The sequence below is a fragment of the Dama dama genome, chromosome 23 (genome assembly GCF_033118175.1).
Source record: "Dama dama isolate Ldn47 chromosome 23, ASM3311817v1, whole genome shotgun sequence".
Lineage (NCBI taxonomy): Eukaryota > Metazoa > Chordata > Mammalia > Artiodactyla > Cervidae > Dama > Dama dama.
The window spans coordinates 74855841-74876446 of NC_083703.1; the positions used below are offsets into that span (position 1 = coordinate 74855841).

The 20606-nt window shown below is 52.1% G+C and overlaps 1 protein-coding gene across 1 annotated transcript in view; it reads right to left on the bottom strand.

Moving 5' to 3' along the window:
- CDH22 (cadherin 22) overlaps positions 1–20606 on the bottom strand; it is a 79438-nt gene that overhangs the window by 33747 nt on the left and 25085 nt on the right. Inside the window, exons 3-6 of the mRNA XM_061125887.1 lie at positions 19059–19178; positions 8097–8264; positions 3267–3460; positions 413–666 (exon numbers count right to left, since the gene is read on the bottom strand). Of these exons, the coding sequence (XP_060981870.1) occupies positions 413–666; positions 3267–3460; positions 8097–8264; positions 19059–19178 (736 nt within the window). The remainder of the gene's footprint in view (positions 1–412; positions 667–3266; positions 3461–8096; positions 8265–19058; positions 19179–20606) is intronic.

Sequence of the window (20606 nt, forward strand, 5' to 3'; positions counted from 1 at the left end):
TTTTAAAGCAGAGATGACAGGCTTTGCTGATGGATTGGAGGGAGGTGTGGGAGAAAAACATAAGTCGAGGATGTTTGCAACATTTTTGACCTGAAAAGCTGGAAGGATGAAATTATCTTTTTTTTTTTTTTCCCTTTGGTGGAGGACCGAGGCTGAGCCCAGGTCACTGATGCGTCTATCACACCCGGTTCTCTCTCGTTATCCTGAGTTCCCCGTCTCTCTGCCACCGTTCCCGAATCTGATTCCTCTGTCTCGTTGGCTCCCGGTGGCCCCGTCCACCGCTCTCGCCCCTCCTCCCGCACCATCGCCGCCCCCGCCCCCTGCCCCGTCCCCACCCGCTCTGCCCGCCGTCTGTCCGCAGGCGCTGGCGGGGTAGCAGGCAGCAGGCGTCGGCCCCGGGCGGGGGTCTCACCGGACGGGCCGGTTGGCGGCGTCGGGGTCCCGCGCCGTCACCACGCCGACCAGGGAGCCCACCTGCGCGTCCTCCTGCACCTCCAGGAGGCCGGAGGGCGGCCGGAACTCGGGGGGCTCGTCCACGTCGATCACGGCCACGCGCACGATCGCCTGGTCGCGGAACGTGCCCAGGTCGGCGAAGCGGGGGTCCACGAACTTGTTGAGGGCCTCCAGGACCACGGTGTGCACCGGCTGGGACTCGAAGTCCAGGCGCTGGAGGGGTGGGCGGAGGGAGCAGAGGGCCGGTGAGTGGGCTGGGGTCTACTCCACACCTCCAGGCGGACAGAGCTCAAGTCGGGGTTGGGTGGGCTGGCCTGGCCCCGAGGGGGCGGGGCCGGCCCCGAGAGGGCGGAGCTGACCCCCGAGAGGGCGGGGCTGACCCCCGAGAGGGTGGGGCTGGCTTAAGGTCACAGTTGGCTGAGGCATCACTGACTCAATGGCGTCACTGACACTGTCGGGTTACAGGTAGAGAAAGTCAGGCCCTGCTGGGGACAGTCTTGCTCAGGGACACAGGGTCACATACTGACGTCCAGCTTTCCTGCTACCCGGCACACGAGACTGGCTATAATTTATTAATTTACAAAGCACTGCGTGCCAGTGTTCTAAATGTAGCGACTCATCTAATTTTACAGCATCCCAAAGAGGCTTGTATTATTATTATCATCCTATTTGACACGTGAGGACATCAAGGCCCAGCAGGCTCTGTAACTTGCCCTAGGTCACTTAGCAGTTAGTCCCTGGCAGAAGCGGGATTCACATCCCTGGCAGTGCAGCTGTCAAGTTCCAGCCCTTAACCCCACGGCAGGAAAGGTGCTGGATCTGTGGCTGCCCAGCTGTGTGTCTGCGGGCAATCTCGGCCTCTCTGGGCCTTGGGCGGGAGGGTGAGAGAGACCTTCCTGGTGTACTGTTGGTGGCAGCTGCTAATATGAGTTGAGTCTGATAAGCTGGGCAGCCTTAGAGCTTCCCTCAGAGACCTGGCTAAAGCCACGCTGAGCCCTGGTCCTCATCAGGGAGTGCTGGTGGGTGACCCTCTGATGGACAAGCTGCATGGCTGCGTGGGCTCTGGCCTCCTAAGGGCAACGCCTTTAGAGCAAAGAGAAAGGGCAGTGGTGGAACATGGGCACCACTGTTACATGCTGGAAAAGCCATCTGGAGAGCAAGGGCCACCTTCCTGGAGAACTGCTCTCCGTCTAGGGACCCTCCTTTCCTCTCAGAACCTCCCCTCCATGCTCCCCCTTCTCTAACAGAAAAAAAAGAAAAGAAGGGCTACCTCCTTCCTCCGTCCTGTTGCCTGGGAAATCAGGATGCAGGGAGGCAGGCGCAGACCTGGCCTGGGAGTGAGCGATGGGCTCTGGAGCCAGGTCATCAATCAGGCGGGGGCTCTGCTGCCTGAGCCACCACTGACTCCACAGAGACACCTCAGGCGCCACTGCTGGAGCAGGCGGGGTGGAGGGGGGCATTATGGGGCAAGAGGCAGGGGCATCACCGGGGAGGAGAGCAAATGCTGTGCTGGGGTCCCCAGGCTGGGCCTGGGGCCTGATTCTACTGCTCTGTGATGCTGGGCCACCCCAGGCCTCCAGTTCCCCCATCTGTGAAATGGGTTCATCTTACAGTGAAGACAAGTGGAGGTCAGAAAGCCATGTAATGTTTAAAAGGGTGGATTCTGGAGACAGACTCCCTGGGGCCCTGTCCCTACAACTTCTCTGTAAGATGCTTGTCCTTGGATGCAAATGACTGAACTCAGGGCCTCAGATTCTCGCCTATGAAATCGGCAATAATAGTACTGAGAGGGTTGTTGTAGAGATTAAATGAGTTAATACATGGAAAGCATTGGAAAGGAGGCTGGCACACTATTAACATTTCATTGTAAGTATTAGCCTCATATTCTTATCCTAGTTGAAGAAACAGAGTTTTCTCTATCCTCAAACCCTCACGGCCAGGGAGAGTGTTTGATTATTGAGTGAATAAAGGGCTGTCAGGGCAGATGTTTTTGTGGGTCCCGGGAGGTAGAGCCTGGGCTGACAAGAGTAAGATAGACTGTGGCTGAATGGGAGAAGGAGGAGCAGGACACTGGTAGGGAGTGAGCATCCCATCCCTGGGAGTATACAAAAGCTTACGACTGTTTGTAGGCCAGGGCAGGGGACTCAGACCTCCCGTGGAGCAGCAGGGTTGGAGTGGGCAGCGTCAAAGCCCTGTGCACCCCTGAGTTGCCAAACCTGTTCCCAAGCCCTGGAAGATGATTTTTGCTTTTTTATCTGACCTCTGTCTCCTTTCCCTAGCGGGTGCTGAGTTTACTGTTTGAGCTTCTGGTTCCTGGGCTGGTCAGTAAGGAGGCTGTTAGACTCAGGAAGGAAAGAGCTTTGGGGTCACCAGACCTGGGTTCAAATCCTATTCTATCCCTTCCAGGTATAATCTTGGGCAAGCCCTTTGACCTTTCTAATTCTCTGTTTTATTGTAAACGGTCATAATATGTCTTCCTTCGGAGGGTAACATGAAGATGAAAGGAGACAGTGAGTGTGAAGGGCCTGGTGTGAACTTAAAGTAGCACAGCATAGATTCAAATCTGGATTGACTCCTGGCTCTTGACAGCTAGCTGTGCAACCTCGGACAAGTCACTTAATCTCTCTGTGCCTTGTGTTCTCCTTTGTAAAATGGGAAGGACAGCATCAGCGTTTCCCCAGGTTGGTCCAGCGTCTCTGGAGAGACTTCATCCCTGGAGTGAAGTGGGATGGGGTATTTGGCTGCTCAGTGACCCCCTTCCCGACCCTGCTGCCCTGGGGTTGCCTCCCCCATCGCTCCCAGAGCGGCCGCACCTTCTGCACTACGATGATGGCCTCCTGCGTGTCGCTGTCTGTGATGACCTTGAACACGTGCCCGCCGCTGCCGCTCTCCTCCCTGAGGTGGTAAGTCATGTCTGTGTTTTCGCCCACGTCTGAGTCCTCGGCCTTCACGCGTCCCACGGCCGTGCCGACGGGGGCCGACTCCTGAATGCTGAACTGGTACATCTCTGTAGGGGATACAGCTGTGAGCGGGGATGGGAAGGCAGCCCCTCCCCCAGCTTCCACCAGCACTACGGGAGAGGAGGGGGAGGTCTCAGATGGGCTCCTTGGAGCTCCCTGCTTGGCCAGGACTGGTACTGGGAGAGGCACTTCCTCTGCAGAAATGTGGGATGCAGTGCAAAGAGGAGGGTTCTAATTCTGACCTTAGCTTTATCCCCTGATTGATTTGAGAAAGTGCCAGCAGTTCTTTGGGACTCAAGTGTCCTCATCTGCCCAGTAAGGGAACAGAGAAGCACAGTGATAAAGGCTACGGCTCTGGAGTCAGTCCTGCATGTGTAATTCTGAGCTCTGGTTTTCCTCATCTGTAGAATGGGAAGAATAATAGTGCCTTCCTAATAGCACTGTCATTTCCCAACTAACTGAGATGATGATGCATGTCAGTTACTTAGTATAGACACTAGTATCTGTTACCTACCCAACAAATGGGACACATTGCATTCATAGTAGGGCTGCACACTGACTTTTTGTTGCTGTGGATGTTAATGATATTGGTTCCTTCATTTCTGCATACTATTGAGCATCTGTGATGTCCCAGATGCAGCTGTACACACTGGGGTTCCAGCAACAAGCAAAACCCACCCGAATCCCAGGGTTCACGGTGCTTTCCTCTTAATGGAAGGAGAAAGACACTAAACAATCACGTCAGTAAAATAGGATGTCAAATGGTACTTGGGAGAAAAATAAAACTGGGAAGGGAAATGGGGTATGATGATGAGAGTGTGTGTGGAGTTTTAAATAGGGTAATTGGGACTTTCCTGGTGGTCCAGTGGTTGAGACTCTGTGCTTCCAATGCCGGGGGCGAGGGTTCAATCCCTGGTCGGGAAACTAAGATCCCACATGCTGCAGAATGCAGCCAAAAAGACTGTAAATGGGGTAATCGAGGAAAAGACAACATTTCTGCAAAAGTCTGAGGGAGGTGAGGCAGTGAGTCAAGCAGATATTTGGGAAAAACAGAGGGAACAGCAGGTGCAAAGGCCCTGAGGTGGGTGCAATGCCTGGCATGTTTGAAGAATAGCAAGATGACCACTGTTACCCGAGTGGGGAAGCGGAGGGGAAACCAGAAGGAGTGATGGTCAAGTAGAACTCAAATGGCTCCCTGCTCTCCTCCCAGAGTGGAGATGAAGGTGAGGGTGATTTGCTAAGTGATGGGCCCGCCCAGGGGAAGCAGGGGCTGTGGCACTGGGGATGTGTCTCTCTTGGAGCCCCCACTGGTCTGGATACCCTTGTGTGGTATGGCTGTCTCTGATTGACTCTCACATAAGAGTCTCGGGGGAACTCCTAACACAAGCTGACCATGCCACCCCCCACTCTTTGCCATAGCTCCCCGCTGCACTTGGGGTGAAGTTGTACAAGCCCCTTGGCCCCTGCTGACTTCTGCAGCCTCATGCCTCCAACTCCCCACCTCAACGTAAGCCTTAGCCTGGCTGAAGTTCTTAGAATTCCTTCACGATGACTTTCTCTGTCCCACCTCTAGACATTTCCTCTCTTTATTCTCCTCTCTACCTTCACTTCCTCTGTTTCCCCTCCTTTTTAGTCTCACTGACTATTACCTCCTATAACGGGGAAGGTTCCCAGACCTCCAGGCTCTGATCCTGTGTGTCCAGGTCCCCCAAGCTTATTCTATTGTAAGGATTACTGCATCTCCCTATTATTTTCTGTTTATTCTCCCTCTCTCTCTCTTTTCCCTCCCTCCCTCCCTCCGGGCTGTGAGCTCCTGCAAGGCAGGGACCACATCTCTTATTCATCAGGCATTCATGGTGCCTGGCAGAACACCAGGCTGTCACATAAATGGAATGTTTGAGTGACTAGTGAGTGAATAAATGAAAAGCAGCATGAGTTACTAGTATACACTCACTAGATTAACACAAATGAAAGAAATCTGACAATACCAAGTATCAGTGAGGATATGGTATGATGGACACATGCATTTCTTCATGGGGGAAAACAATTTGGCTTTATTTAGTAAAGTTGAAGATGAGTTTATTCTGCTCCTCTGTAGACTAATGAAATTGCATGCAAAACAGCAGTAGGACACATACAACCATATTCAAAGCGGTGTCCTCGATAATAACCTCAGACCGGAAACAACCCAAATGTCCATTGGCAGGAGAATAGATAAATCATGGAATGCTATACAGCACTGAAAATGAATAAATTCCAGCTAGAAGCAATAACATGTGATTTCACAAACATAATTTGGGGAGATAAAAAAGCAAGATGAATCATTTGTATTGTGAGTTTCCATTTAGATAAGGTTAAAAAACTTATAAAATTAAACTATAATGTTAGGTGATGCCTACATGGGTGAATCAACCCTAAAGGACTGGATAAAGAAGACGAGGTATATGTGCATATTTATACATAATGAAATACTACTTAGCCATAAAAAAGTGAAATTTTACCACTTGCAGCAAGATGGATGGACTTGGAGGGCATTATGCTAAGTGAAATAAGTCAGACAAAGAAAGACATATACTGTATGGTATCACTTATATATATATATATAATCTAAAGAATATAAAAAAAAGAAAAAGATTCACAGATACAGAGAACAAATTAATGGTTGCCAGCGGGAAGAGGGAAGCAGGCAGGGGCAATATAGAAGGAGGAGATTGAGAGGTACAAATTATTAGGTTTAAAATAAACTACAAGAATATATTGTACAACACAGGGAATATAGCGACTAATTTATAATTAGTTGTAACTATAAATGGAGTAAACCTTTAAAAATTATGAATCACTGTGTTGTACACCTATAATTTACATAATATTATACATCAAAGAAAGTGAAAGTGTTAGTTGCTCAGTCGTGTCCAACTCTTTGTGATCCCGTGCACAGTAGCCCACCAGGCTCCTCTGTCCATGGAATTCTCTAGGCAAGGATACTGGAGTGGGTTGCCATTCCCTTCTCCAGGGGATCTTCCCCACCCAGGGACTGAATCCGGGTCTCCTGCATTGCAGGCAGATTCTTTGCCATCTGAGCCACCATGGAAGCCCCTATTATTCACCAACTATACTTCGATAAAGAAGAAAAAGAAAAGCAAGGAGATGATGATCATGAAAGTGGGCGGTGGTTAACTCTGGAGGAAGAGGGAGGGGGGAGAAGTTATGATCAAGAAAGGACTTGTGGCAGCTTCGGGGCCCTGGTCGGTGGTTACAAGAATGTTTGCTTTGTAATTATGTGTTGAACTGGACATTTATATTTTATGCATTTCTGTCTGTGTGCTGTACTTCCCAATAAAGAAATAAAGAAAGAATAGATGAGCAACACGGCTATATTAAAAATGCATGACCAACAGGGTCCTACTGTCCAGCACAGGGAACTCTGCTCAATGTTATGTGGCATCCTGGATGGGAGGGGAGCTGGGGGGAGAATGGATACATGTGTGTGTATGGCTGAGTTCCTTTGCTGTCTGCCTGAAACTATCACAACATTGTTAATTGGCTATACTCCGATATAAAATGAAAAGGTTAAAAAAAAAAAGAAAGAATACATGAATGAATAAACAGGAGTCTTCCAGGGGCCCTGGCCCCTCTGCTGCCCCACCCCTTCCAGCTCAGGGCTGGCACACAGCCTGGCACACAGGAAACTGGGTGGCCCCCGCCCCTTCACAGGGGCTTTGAAGCTTCCCCATCAAGTGAGTGGGGCTGGGCTGGGGGAGTGGCTGAGGGCGGCTGCTGGACCGGGTTCCCCCGGCAACAGCAAAGACGGGGAGCTGGCTGGCGGGCTCTGCCCACCCCGCTCTGCGTCTGGACTGAGGCGCTTAGGCTACGCTGGGCTCTCAGCTAAGGGATTGGATTCCCTTATCTCTCGGGGGTCAGTCCCCTGTGGCAGGGCCTAATATGAGAGCAGCAGACCTCAAGTAATGACTCGCCTGATAGGAATCAGCCCAGCTCCCCACGGCATTTAGTCTCTGCCAGCTTCGTCGGCTTCCTGGGCACAGCTTTCCCGTCTGAAGCTGGGACGGAGGGGCTGGCTGGGCTGACGGGAGGTGGGGGACTGGGCCAGAGAAGTCACCCCCACTCTGTTGTGCCTGGGGAGGCAGAGAGTGGAAAGCACTCTCCCCCAGTTCAGAAGCAGAGTCCTGCAGGCTCAGAGGAGAAGGGAAAGACCTGTCTCTCCAGACCATAGCATTTCTATGCAAAATGATAGGTGCCCCTGGGCATGGCTGCAGCCTCTGTCTGCTTGTCTAAAGGATCCCTGTGTCTGTCCCTCCATCCCCAGCGTACCTTTGTAAGCTCGGGTCAGTAGCATGTCACACATAATAAGTGTGACAGGGGTGTGTGCAAGGACCAGCTGGGGTGGGTGGACAGATGGGGGCTCACTCTTGACCAGAAGCAAGCTGCAGGGTGTGTTACAGGATGTGTGGAAAGTCAGACAACTTTGGGGCTGTCTCCTGCAAAAGGCAAGATTGGAGGGGGGAGGGGGCTAGTGGGTGACTTGGACAGATAGACAAATGGACAGATCGGGAAGTCCCTCTATGGCGAGAAGGCTGCGGGGCAACTTGGGGTCAGAGGGTGACTGGTAGGGATGACCAGACAGACACACAGATGCACTCCTCCCTCCGGGAAGGCCTCACTCACTCTGCGGGAAGCGGGGCGGGTTGTCGTTGACATCAGTGACCACGATGGTGACGGTCGTGGAGCCGGAGAGGCCGCCCAGCTGGCCCGCCATGTCTGTGGCCTGGATTACCACCTCGTAGCGCTCCTGGCTCTCGCGGTCAAGGTCGGGCACAGCCGTCCGGATCACACCTGTGGGTGGGGGGGTTGAGGCCAGGGATGCCCCTTGCCAGCTGCCAACCGATACGGAGACCCTTCCCCAAGAAGAGGCCAGGCTCATTCAAGTTCAGGAGGGGAATCACTGATGCAGAAGATACTGATACGACCACCATGAAGGTGTGGGGCTCAGCATACACACACATGTGCACACACGTGTGCACACACGCACGCATGCATGCACACACACACACACACGCTTATACAGATAGGCTCACAGACAACTCACACTCAGCACTCCACACACACACACCCTCACACACACACTGCTGTCTCACACACATCAGATTCATGCATGCGTGTGTCTTCAGTCACTCAGTTCATGTCTAACTCTTTGTGACCCCTGGATTGTAGCCTGCCAGGTTCTTCTGTCCATGGGGTTTTCCAGACCAGAACGCTGGAGTGGGTTGCCATTTACTTCTCCAGGGGATCTTCCTAGACCAGGGATCAAACCCACGTCTTCTGCATTGTAGGCGGATTCTTTACTGCTGAGCCACTGGGGAAGCCCAGATACATGCACATATATTTTAAAACACACACCCTCCCACCCACTTGTACACATAAACACACACATTATATACAGACATATTAACATACATCCACACACTCACACACATACGTGCACATTCACACACTCACAGGCAACACAAAAGCAATAGAATATGGACTATTTAGTTTACTAGAAAGAGGCATAGGGCCTAGAATCAGGCACTGTGTGACCCCCCTTGAGCCTCCGATCCCACTTTCAGGGTCTCAGTTTCCCCATGTGAGTGGGAATCCTGACATTTTCTGGGTGAGCGTGGCCTCTGTCTGATTCATCTCTGGGTCGGTGTCACTCAGCCCAGAGCCAGTCCCAGCGTAGCAGCTTGGTGAATGGTTTAACTGAGTGAACTGGCCTCACAGTCACCCTCAAACACACTCACGATGGAGTCACACTCACCCGCACATAAACACTGATATGTCTCACACACTTAGATGTGCTATTAACACATTAATACATCAATACACAGTTAACACCTATGAGGTCACACACACAGGCACACACATAGCTACTAGCACACACTTATTCTCACACACACACACATACACCCTCCATGATTAAGTCATCCCCCAGCCCTGGGGACCCCAGCCCCTTCCTCTGGGGCCCGGCCCTAGATTCTCTGTCCAGACATCAGCTAATTGCTGATCAGACAATCTTTCAAACTGTTAATGGAAGCAGGCAGAGGGGCAGCAGGAGGGGGTGGCTGTGAGATGAATTCTGAGCAGGGGAAGGCTGGACTTCTGGTCTCCCTGCACACACGCTCATACGGTGGGAGATCAGGAGGAAGGGGGGAGCTGATGCACCAGTCAGAGCCCCCCCACCCCTGACCCACTTCAACCTGTGAGCGCCAGGTGGTGGCAGGTGGTGCCCAGGGCCTGAGCGCCAGGTGGAGTCACGCACCAGCAGCCCCACGATGCGCCCCATAAAACCCAGCCTCTCCCTCCTGATGTCCCCAGACAGTCCCTAGACTCCAATAAAGGCAATGGAACGGGAGAAGAGGCTATAGTGTGTGTGTGTGTGTGTGTGTGTGTGTGTGTGTAACTGGGGGAGCCAGAGGTGGTGCATCTAGGGGATGGGCCTGCTTCTGTGGGATCCCATGGAGATACAGAAAGTGCAGTCTGTCTAATCAGGGGTCATAGAGACCCTCTATCAGTGGCCTTCAAGACTCCTCAATAAGCTCCCTCCTGACTCCTCCTTGGCCTGGACTGATCTTTCCAAGGGCAGGAGAGACTCGGAAGCAGACCAACTTAGGATAAATCCCAGATCTGCCATTTGTTGACCAGGTGATCTCGAGCAACACCCCTCACCTTTCTGGACCACAGTTCCCTCATTTATAAAATGGGACCATCACATACCTCCCCAAAGAGCAGGATTTCCCCAACTGGCACCGTGGACATCCCGGGCAGGATAATTCCTCCCACGAGATGCTGGTAGCAGCACCCTCCCCCTCCCAGCTACAGTTCCAGACATTGGAAAATGGTCCCTGGGGGGCAAAATTGGTTGAGAATCACTGGGGTAGAGTTTCATCTCATGAGAATTGCATGTGACAGTAACAACAATAACTGACATGGATGTGCATTTACCCTGTGCTTGCTGAGGTTCTAAGCACCTTTAGGGAACTGCCTCATTTAAATTTCTCCACAGCCTTATGAGGATGGTGCTGTGATTATACCCAGTTTACAGATGAGGACGTGGAGGCACAGACAGGTTAAGTACTGGCCCAAGATCGCACATGTAGAAAGCACACGGTGAGGATTCCAGCAGGCTCTCTGGGGCTGGAGCCCGTGCTGTGGATGGCTCTGCTGGACCTCAGTAAGGACGGAGGGCCCCTGCCCAGCCAGCCTGGTATCCCCTGCCCCACCCAGCCTCAGGTACAAGGGGAGAGCGCAAGCCTCTGACAGACTGATGCTGCTTATGCGGTTCTGTCTCAGTTCCTGAGAGAGTCCTTGCTCATCTCCATCCTAATCAGGAAAGCCATGCTTCCAGTCATGCACTAGGCTCCTTGCCCATCTCCCCGGGGCTGGACCTCAACACTGGGATTGTCAGAGGAATCCCTTCCGGGGACTAGGGCAGGACCCGAGGCTGGGATAGCAGGGGCTGTACTGGGAAGGTGGCCTTGTGTGTCCTCTATCCTGAGGGGCTGAAGGAGGAAAAGAACAGGAAGGAAAGAGAGAAGAGAGAGGGGAGGATGGGGGTGGCCGAAAGGGAAGGAGAGAGAGGCAGAGAGGAATCTGAGAGGTCAGAGCTGAAAGAGACAGAAAGCGCCACTTATGCGGAGGCACAGAAGAAGGGGAAGGAGGGGAGGAGAGGGAAAGGGAGACCCACGGAGAGACAGAGGCCTGGAGAGAAAGCGAAAGAAAGGAGAAAACAAGGCCAAGGACAGCAAGGGCAGCATGGACAGACCTCCTCGGGGACACCAGAGAGGCAGGCGGACAGGGAGGGGTTGAGAAAGAAGGTGGGAGGGCGGGAAGGAGAACACAGACAGATGGACCGACAGGGGCGTGACCACAGGCCAGAGACGTGGTGGGGGGCAGAGAGGCGGGCTGGGGGGTGGCGCGGCGCGGGCCAGTCAAGCACTTACAGTGGGCTAAAGAAAAAGTGAAAGTGAAGTTGCTCAGTTGTGTCCGACCCTTTGCGACCCCATGGACTGTTGCCCACCAGGCTCCTCCGTCCATGGGATTTTCCAGGCAAGAATACTGGAGTGTCATTATCAGAGAAATGCAAATCAAAACCACAGTGAGGTACCATTTCACACCAGTCAGAATGGCTGCTATCAAAAAGTCTACAAACAATAAATGCTGGAGAGGGTGTGGAGAAAAAGGAACCCTCTTACACTGTTGGTGGGAATGCAAACTAGTACAGCCACTATGGAGAACAGTGTGGAGATTCCTTAAAAAACTGGAAATAGAACTGCCATACGACCCAGCAATCCCACTGCTGGGCATACACACTGAGGAAACCAGAATCGAAAGAGACATGTGTATCCAATGTCTACCGCAGCACTGTTTACAACAGCCAGGACATGGAAGCAACCTAGATGTCCATCGGCAGACGAATGGATAAGAAAGCTGTGGTACATATACACAATGGAATATTACTAAGCCATTAAAAAGAATGCATTTGAATCAGTTCTAATGAGGTGGATGAAACTGGAGCCTATTATACAGAGTGAAGTAAGTCAGAAAGAAAAACACCAATACAGTATATTAACGCATATATATGGAATTTAGAAAGATGGTAACGATGACCGTATATGTGAGACCGCAAAAGTGACACAGATGTAAAGAACAGACTTTTGGACTCTGTGGGAGAAGGTGAGGGTGGGATGATTTAAGAGGATAGCATGTATAAGAGGATAATAAATATGTATATTATCATATATGAAATAGATCACCAGTTCAGGTTTGATGCATGAGACAGGATGCTCAGGGCTGGTGCACTGGGATGACCCTGAGGGATGGGAGGGGGAGGGAGGGGGGAGGGAGGGTCAGATGGGGAACACATGTGTGCCTGTGGCTGATTCATATGAATGTATGGCAAAAACCACCACAATATTGTAAAGTAATTAGCCTCCAATTAAAAAAAAAAAAGAGAATACTGGAGTGGGTTGCCATTTCCTTCTCTAGGAGATCTTCCCGACCCAGGGATTGAGCCCAGGTCTCCCACATTGTAGGCAGATGCTTTACCGTCTGAGCCACCAAGGAAATCTATGGGCTGAGCTTTGTCATTTACGTCAAGGCTCTCACTGATGGGAGTCTGGTGATGGGGCCACTGTGCATAGATGAGCTTGTGGACCAAAACGTCAGTGACCTCGGTTCTGAGTGGGTCTGGGAGCAGGGGTCTGACTGAGATCTATGCCTGTGGGTGAGGTGCCACACTTGTGTGACTGGCCTCCTTGCTGTCCCTGTCAGTTCTGACTCCAGAGGAGCTGGGGACACTTAAGTCTTCATCCCTAGAAACAGGTCATGAAGCCGTGCTGAGTGTGTGAGCAGGTGCCCTCTCCGGACAATGAGTAGGTGCTGCCTCTGAACCCTGCCCCCAGGGCCACACTCAATGACAGGTTGCTATGGTGATAGCTCCCGATGAACCACGCCTGCTGGGATTCACGCCTTGGGTCAGCCCCTCCCACACTGACTCCAGCCTCGGCCGTGGGACTGGCTTTGGCCAACGGGACATCAGCAAGTGCGACAGAAGCAGAGAGACTTGATAAACCCTTGTGTGCCAGGGCTTGTCTCCTTGGGACCCCGAGACCACTGCGCCATGAAGAAACCCAAGATGAAAGGCCATAGCTGTCCTAGCCGACCTGCCAGCTGACTGTTGCTATGTGAGTGACCCCAGCAAAAGAACTGCCCAGCCAACCCACAGAATCGTGACAAATAATAAATTGTTGCTGTTTTAAGCCACTGTGTTTGGGGACAGTTTGTCACACAGCGGTAGATAGCTAACAGAGAAATCGAAATTCCCCAACCCGTTCCTCTTCTGGGCTCACTCCTGTAGCTGCGTTTCACGGGAGGGCCATCTGGCTGGAAGGTCCAAGATGGCCTCATGCGTTGATACATGCTGGGTGGTTGATCCTGGCTGTTTACCAGGCCTTCCTTCATCCTCCTGTGGGCTGGGCTGGCTTCCTTAAACCGTGATCTCAGGACCATGTTCCAGGAGAGAAGCATGAAAGCTGCAAGGTCTCTTAAGACCTAATCTGGGAATCTGCAGAATATCACCTCTGCTACATTCCATTGGCCAAAGCAAGTCGTAAGGCGGCAGCCTAGATTCAAGGCGCAGGGAAATAGACCCCTCCTCCCCCACTCGATGGGAAGAGCTGAAGTCACTTTTCTAGGAGGCCAATTCAGGGATGGGAGGACTTGATGGCATATTTTACGATCTGCTCTATTCCATGCCCCATTCTATCCCTGATGCTGGGAGAAGCGTCCTGGAGGCTGGTGTCCACCTGAGAGTCTGAGGGAAAATTCTCAAATCAACTCTTAAACCATCTGGCTCTGGGTTTCCCTGGTGGCTTAGTGGTGAAGAATCTGCCTGCCAACGCAGGAGACACGGGCTTGATCCCTGGTCTGCAAAGATCCCACAGGCCGAGGAGCAACTAAGCCCGTGAGCCACAACGACTGAGCCTGTGTGCCCTAGAGTCCGTGCTCCAAGAGAAACCACCGCAGTGAGAAGCCCGCACACCTCAGTGAGAGGAGCCCCCACTCTCCGCAACCAGAGAAAAGCCCGCACAGCAAGGAAGACCCAGCACAGCCAAAAATAAATGAAGAAATAAAATTATTTTTTAAAAAGCAAACATCTGACTCTGAAAATTCATTCACTGACTCATCTATCAGGGCCTTACTGAGGGGCTATCTTGTGCCAGGGCTACACAGAGTCAGATAAGAAGTAGCACAAAAATGAGGGACTTTAGAGTCAGATAGATATGGGTTCAAGCCCTCTTTCCACCACTTATATGTTACCTGACCTTGGGCAAGTTCTTAACTCCCTCTGAGCCTCAGTTTCCGATTCTATAAAATGGGACTACTGAGTGGAAAGGGCTCTTATGTGGGTTAAATGAGGCAAAGCTTCAGTAGCAGGTCCCACATTTTGGAGATGCTTTGAGGATTCCCTCTCCTAAAGTCCTGGGTTGTGGACCCCATAAATCTGTTCCACAAGGGCCAAGATCCACATTGTCTTGCTCATCATCTTATCTATACAATCCAGCACATAGTAGGTGTTCGATAAACATTCTGACTTACGGACCTACAACCATAGACCCTCTGCCTGCCTCTCCCAGCCTGGATAGTTGTCTGTCTATCTGGCTTCTCTGGTGGAACAAAAGCCCATGAAGGCAGAAACCAGATCCAGTGCATCATCCTGACCCCCGGGATCTGGCACTTACAAGGGTGAGTTTCATTCCCTCTTCGGGAAGCCAATGATTCTGGCTCAGCTGAGAATGTTCAGCAGAGATCTTGAAGTCTCTGAGAGCCAGAGGCTTTCTGTTCTTGCTGGGATGGTGGCTGGGCGGGGGCTGGCAATGAGAACCTGGCCCTGGCTCCCCACAGCCTTGTCCTCACCCGACGCCCCCAGTTCCAGCTGTTGTCCTCCCTGCTCCCGCCGTCCCCTCCAAATGCTGCAGAAGGGGCCCAGGAGCCCAAGTGACGCCTCATTAGCCCCGCAAATGCCATCCCTGTTTTCCCAGCGGGGGGTCTGCTGGCAGGCCTGGCCTTTAAAACACACACGCTAATTCCTCCTCTGGCACGGGCTCGTGGCGCCCCGCCTCCTCCCTTCTCACACCTTCCTCTCAGGCCCCGTTCCGGCTCTGCTCCCTGCTATCTGCACAGCCAGAACAGACTGTACCTCGCAGCAGCTGCTAAATATAGACCCGCATCAGCGGCATATTCCTGGCTGGGGAAATGGAGCTGGGGCTGGAAATGGCACTGGGGCGGCTCCTACCGTGGGGCCAAAGGCTCGGGGAGGAAACATCGAGTCCTTCCTGGGCAACACCTCCACAAAGACCCTTTCAGGCTGTGGAAGTTGAAGGATCCTGAAAACAAGGACCCCGTTTGTGTTTCTCCGCTTGCCTTGCCCGGTGCCCACTTTCGAGCTTCTTGGGAACCGTTTCTGCCCTCCCAGGCTCCACGGCCTCCTACTTGCCACCTTCCTCCCTTTCTTAGAACCTGGCCATCCTCCTCACTCTCTTGGAGTCTGATGCTTCATCTGCCCACCCCTGTCACCTGCCAGACTCAGTCCTGGCCCTGCCCTTATTTCTCTGTCCTGTCTTTTCCTCCCCACCTTAAAGCTGAAGAACTCTCAGGCTGAAGGCACCGTCATCCCCAGGGATTGCACTGAGCCCATCACACCCTCACTGTTCCCTGGCCTGCATCTTCTGTCCTAGATTCTGGGTGGCCGACCCCCTCACTTTCATTCAGGGCTCAGCCCCAATATCACCTCCCTAGAAAGGTCTGTCCTGACTTCTTCATCTCAGTCTACTGTCTTATCCTGCTTAGGTGTCTTCCTAGCACTCACTGCTACTCAATATTATGTTACATGTTTATGTGCTTGTTTTCTGTATTTTCTACCTAAAAGCTCTGTGAGGGTAGGGTCTTGGGTTTGTCTGTTGCTGCATTCCTAGGGCCTGGAGACAGCAGGACATGTACAGGCATTCAATAAAGAGTTGGTGAATGAATGAATGAATGAATTCTCCTACTGGACCCTCCCAGCAATCACGTGAAATGAGTATTATTATCTCTCTTGTGCACATGGGGAAGTCAAAGCTCAGAGTCCCAAGCATTCTTGGAGCTTTACACCCAAATTTCAGATGGCCCATTCTAGATGATTCTTCCCTCCTCTCATCTAAAAGCCAACAGAGTTAAAATCAAATTAAATAGCTCTGCCCCAGATCCTGAAGCATACTCAGTAATTTCTCTGCCGCTTGACAGTTTTCTTAAGCCAACCTCATCCTTCTGTTTTTGTAGATAGTGCCCCTTTCCATCCCAGGTTCTGACGTTAGGAAACCCCAGATCCCTTCCTTAATCTAGTCCTATACATTCACCCAGGTCTTCAAGGTTTGCCCTTTGCAGGATCTCACTGTCACCCCTCATTCTCCCTCCTCAGCATCTCAACGAATCTTCCCTAGCAATCCCGTATCATCTCTGGCCCCCAACAAGATGAAGCAAGTTAAGGAGTCTGGGTGGGCACCAAGAAAGGGTGCAGGCTTTGACTTTTGTCCTTCGGGGCTCTCTGCTGACACCCCAGGCTCCTGGGTGTCCCTGAATTCAGTGCTTGCTTCTGAGCCATGCTATACAGGGGCAGCCCGAGGGATCTTGTTAAAATGAAAACCTGAGCATGTCACTTTCCTGCTTTAAAGTCATCAATGAACCCACAGGGTTGGCGAAGGGGAGGGGAACAGGCTCTCTCCTAGGCGGCTCTTCGCGAGCGTAATCTGGTACATTTCGGCATTATCTATCCTGATTCCAAACGCACATGCTCTTTGACCCAGCTTTTCCACTTCCCGAAAATTATCCTGCAGATACACTCACACAAGCACAAAATGATATATGTATGAGGTTATTCACTGTAGCATTGTTCGTTGTAGAAAAAGATTGGAAACAGCGTAAGTGTCCATCAAGAGGGGACTGGTGAAATAAATTTCAGTGTATCCACAACAGCTGTTAAATAAAAGAATGAGGAAGCTCTTTATGTGCTCATATGGGATAATCTGCAAGATGTATTGTTAAGCGAAAAAGGCAAGCAGTGTGTATAGTGTGTGTTTATAGCTACCATTTGTGTAAAAAACAAGCAAACAAACAAATACATGTACCTACATTCTTGTACATGCATAGTATAGCTCTGGAAAGATACACAAGAAAATTACATTGGTTGCTTTGGGGATACAGACCAGGTATCTGGGAGACTAGAAGGGGTGAAAATTTTCCATTAAATACAAACTTGGACTTGTTTTGGAGCTGTGCTGGGTCTTCGTTGCTGTGTGTGGGCTTTCTCTAGTTGTGGTAAGTGGGGGCTACTCTCTAGTGGGATGCGGACTTCTTATTGCCGTGGCTTCTCTTGTTGCAGAGCATGGGCTCTAGGCTCACGGGCTCAGTAGTTGTGGGTTGTGGTGCATGGGCTTAGTTGCTCCATGGCATGTGGGATCTTCCCAGACCAGGGATCAAACCTGTGTCTCTTGCATTGGCAGGCAGATTCTCTACCTCTGAGCCACCAGGGAAGCTCCCAAATTTGGACTTTTTGAATCTTGAAATGTATTATCTATTAAAAAATTTTTTTAAACAATATTTTTCAAGTGAATGAGTTCAAGGTCTCATAGGATATACACACCACGTGGCTCCCTTTGGGGTTGCAACTTCTGAGGGTGAGACTGCTCTTCCTTCCTCTCTTTTTAAAAACATTTCTTTCATGTTTGAATGTTTTCTAAAATGTATTAGTTTTGCAAGGAGAAAAAGTAATGCAGATATTATGTGTAAGAGCATGTGATTATAGACTGGAACCCTCCCCCTAAACAAAACAAACTCACACACATACAATATCCCAATCTCAAATCTATCAAACACCCTCCCACCCCACTGCCCTTAGAATAAAATCCAAGCGCTTTGCTTGCCTTGCATGCGATGCAGCCAGGCCCCAGCCAGCCTCTCCAGGTCACCTCTCCACAAGCCTCTTCCCCAGTCCTGAGTTGTTTACAATTCCCCTTACGCCTCAGGCTGTTCTCTTCCTCCCAGTTTTGCCTGTACCATGCCCTCTGCCTGGAGTGCCCTTCTCTGCATCTCGGTCTGGCCAGCACTTTATCCTTTGGAGATTGCTACCACTTCCTCTGAGAAACTGGCATCCTCATTGCCCACGCAGACGCCTGTCCCCCTGCCCCCACTGGACTAGGAGCCCCATGGTGACTTTCAATAAACATTTGGTGGTATCTGATGTCTCAACCCCTGCCTTCTTCAGTCCCAGGACCAGTGAGAGCACTGCTCTTGGCATCGGCAGCCGCAGCCAGCTGTGGGACCTCGAGTGAACCAGTTCACCTCTCTGAGCCTCCTCCTTCTGTCCTCTGTGCACCTCCGGCAAGCCACCGGAGCACATCCCCCACCTGGGGGTGTACTCAGGTTCTAGCCTCAGAGCGAGTGAAGCAGTGGACAGTGGGGAGGTGTGCTGCACCATTGCTTGGTGGGGGGGGGGGGGGGGGGGAGCAGTAAGCCAAGACCTTCCCTAACGGTCTTGGCTTCTGTCTTCCCATCAGATCCTTAACAACTGTCACTTGAACAAAGGTTTCACAACTGCCAAAAATGTGCCCTGCACAGGCCCACTGCCGCCCCCCACTACCTGAGGGCCCCCAGCTACACTTATGACCATGGCCAACTCATACGGACTACGGATGCGTCTGCTCCAGTTTAGTTCTCAGGCCAAGGTGGGGGGCCACTGAGTTCAGATCTCTGACGTCCTTTCAGGAGGCTTATAGTGGATGCCTCCCGCCTTTTGATTTTCGTGCCAGTCTTGCAGGTGCCCCCCCCCACTCCATTTTTCCCCCTCCTGCTTTGTCCTCTCTTCCTGCCTGGCCGCCCTCCGAGACCCTGGGGTCTCCTGGATCTGACGAGATGCTTCGGTATCCTGTCCCAACCTCAGCGCTGTTGGTTGGAAGGCTGAGAGCGGAAGTCTGCCCGCCTCTCTGGTCCCGCCCCTTATGCCACGCCTCCAGCCCCGCCACGGCCCCGCCCCTTCGGGCTGGCCCCGCCCCTCACCGGTCTTGGGGTCCACGGTGAAGTGATGCTCGCCATCCAGCACGCTGTACACCAGTCGAGCGCTGCTGCCATACGTGGGGTCATCCGCATCCGAGGCCATCACCTGCATCACCGATGTGCCTGGGCCCGGGGGACCAAGCGAGACAGAGGTCAGCTGGCGCCGCTGTGCTCCTCCTCTCCACCTCTCCCCACCCACGACAAGCTGGGAAAGGAGACTGAGGCTGGAGGTCACTGAAGCCAGTCCCTTCACAGTCCCCTTGTCCACATTAAGCCCCAACCCGCTTCCAGATCTGGGGGCCTTCCCAGAAGCACCAGCAGGACCATGGAGCCAGATCTGGATTCAAACTCCTTTCCCAGCTGCAGGACTCTGGCGAGAGAAGAGAGCCTCTCTGAATCTCAGTTTCCTCACCAGCAAAATGGGGACAATCCTGGTTCTTGTTCATGATGGAACACATTTTAAACTCCCAGTCTACAATGAATGGGCTCAGAGCCGTCTCTCAGTGGTGGTGGAAATGGTTAATTTTACCAGTTAAGGTCATTACCGTCAGAGTTAGAGCTGAGACTGGAAACCACGCACTTTACTCCCAAAGCAGGGGTCTTTCTACCCATCCCAACCCGTCCTGATTTCTCAAGGGAATTCTGCCTTCTTCCTCCCATCCTCCATACTCCCATCCCCACCATGGAGGGGGTGTGTGCGGAGGTCAATGCAGAAGGACAACCAAGTTTAGTGAGACTCAGCAGCCAGTGTCTCTTGGCCCCCAGGCAGAAGAACAGCAGCACCCAGCTCTTGCTTTGGGAAGTAGTTGGCTGTGGTCCTTGGTGCCCTCCTCGCTCCTCCCCCCGGGTGCCCAGACAGCCCCCAGCCCCAACGCACACACTTCTCCTCATGCTCTGCACGTAGGCTGCTGGGGAGAGTATAAATTGGATAAAAGTCCATCAAACAGCGGCAATTAAGTTATTGATTTTCGACGCTGCCTCATTAAACTGGGAGCTTCTCTCGGCCTGTCCCAGAGATGGCTCTAATTTGACATCATGTTCAATTTGACGAAAGCAGAGCTTGGGACGTGAGGCTGGACAGGGTGCAGATGATGGAAGGGGTGGGGGAGGGGTTGGATGGAGGGACGGGCTAAGCTGAGTGGTCCATCGGAACCTTTCCAGAGAGGAGGGGATAAGACCCAAGAGGGAGTCATGAAGGCTCGAGATGGGACCCAAGGGGGAAGAGACTCAGGCATCACTTCAAGGAGATGCCCCCTTCTGGGTGCGCTGCCAAGGTTCCAGATAGAACCCTTCTGGTGGGCTGGGCTCTCTGGGCCAGCGAGGTGGCATGCTGGGGGGTAGGGCCAGTTCACTGCCTGGCTAATGAGTGAGGCTCTGGAAGTGCTACTGCAGCAATTCTCCTGAGCCCAGACTGCTGCCCGCCTCTCCCTCCTCCAGCCTGGGGCCCTCGATCATTCCAGACAGACACATGTATTTATTTTTCACTCTTTTGCATTTCTCATTTCCCTCTCCGTGTCCCCCCCCTCCCAGCCTCCTAAACCGGCCCTGCAA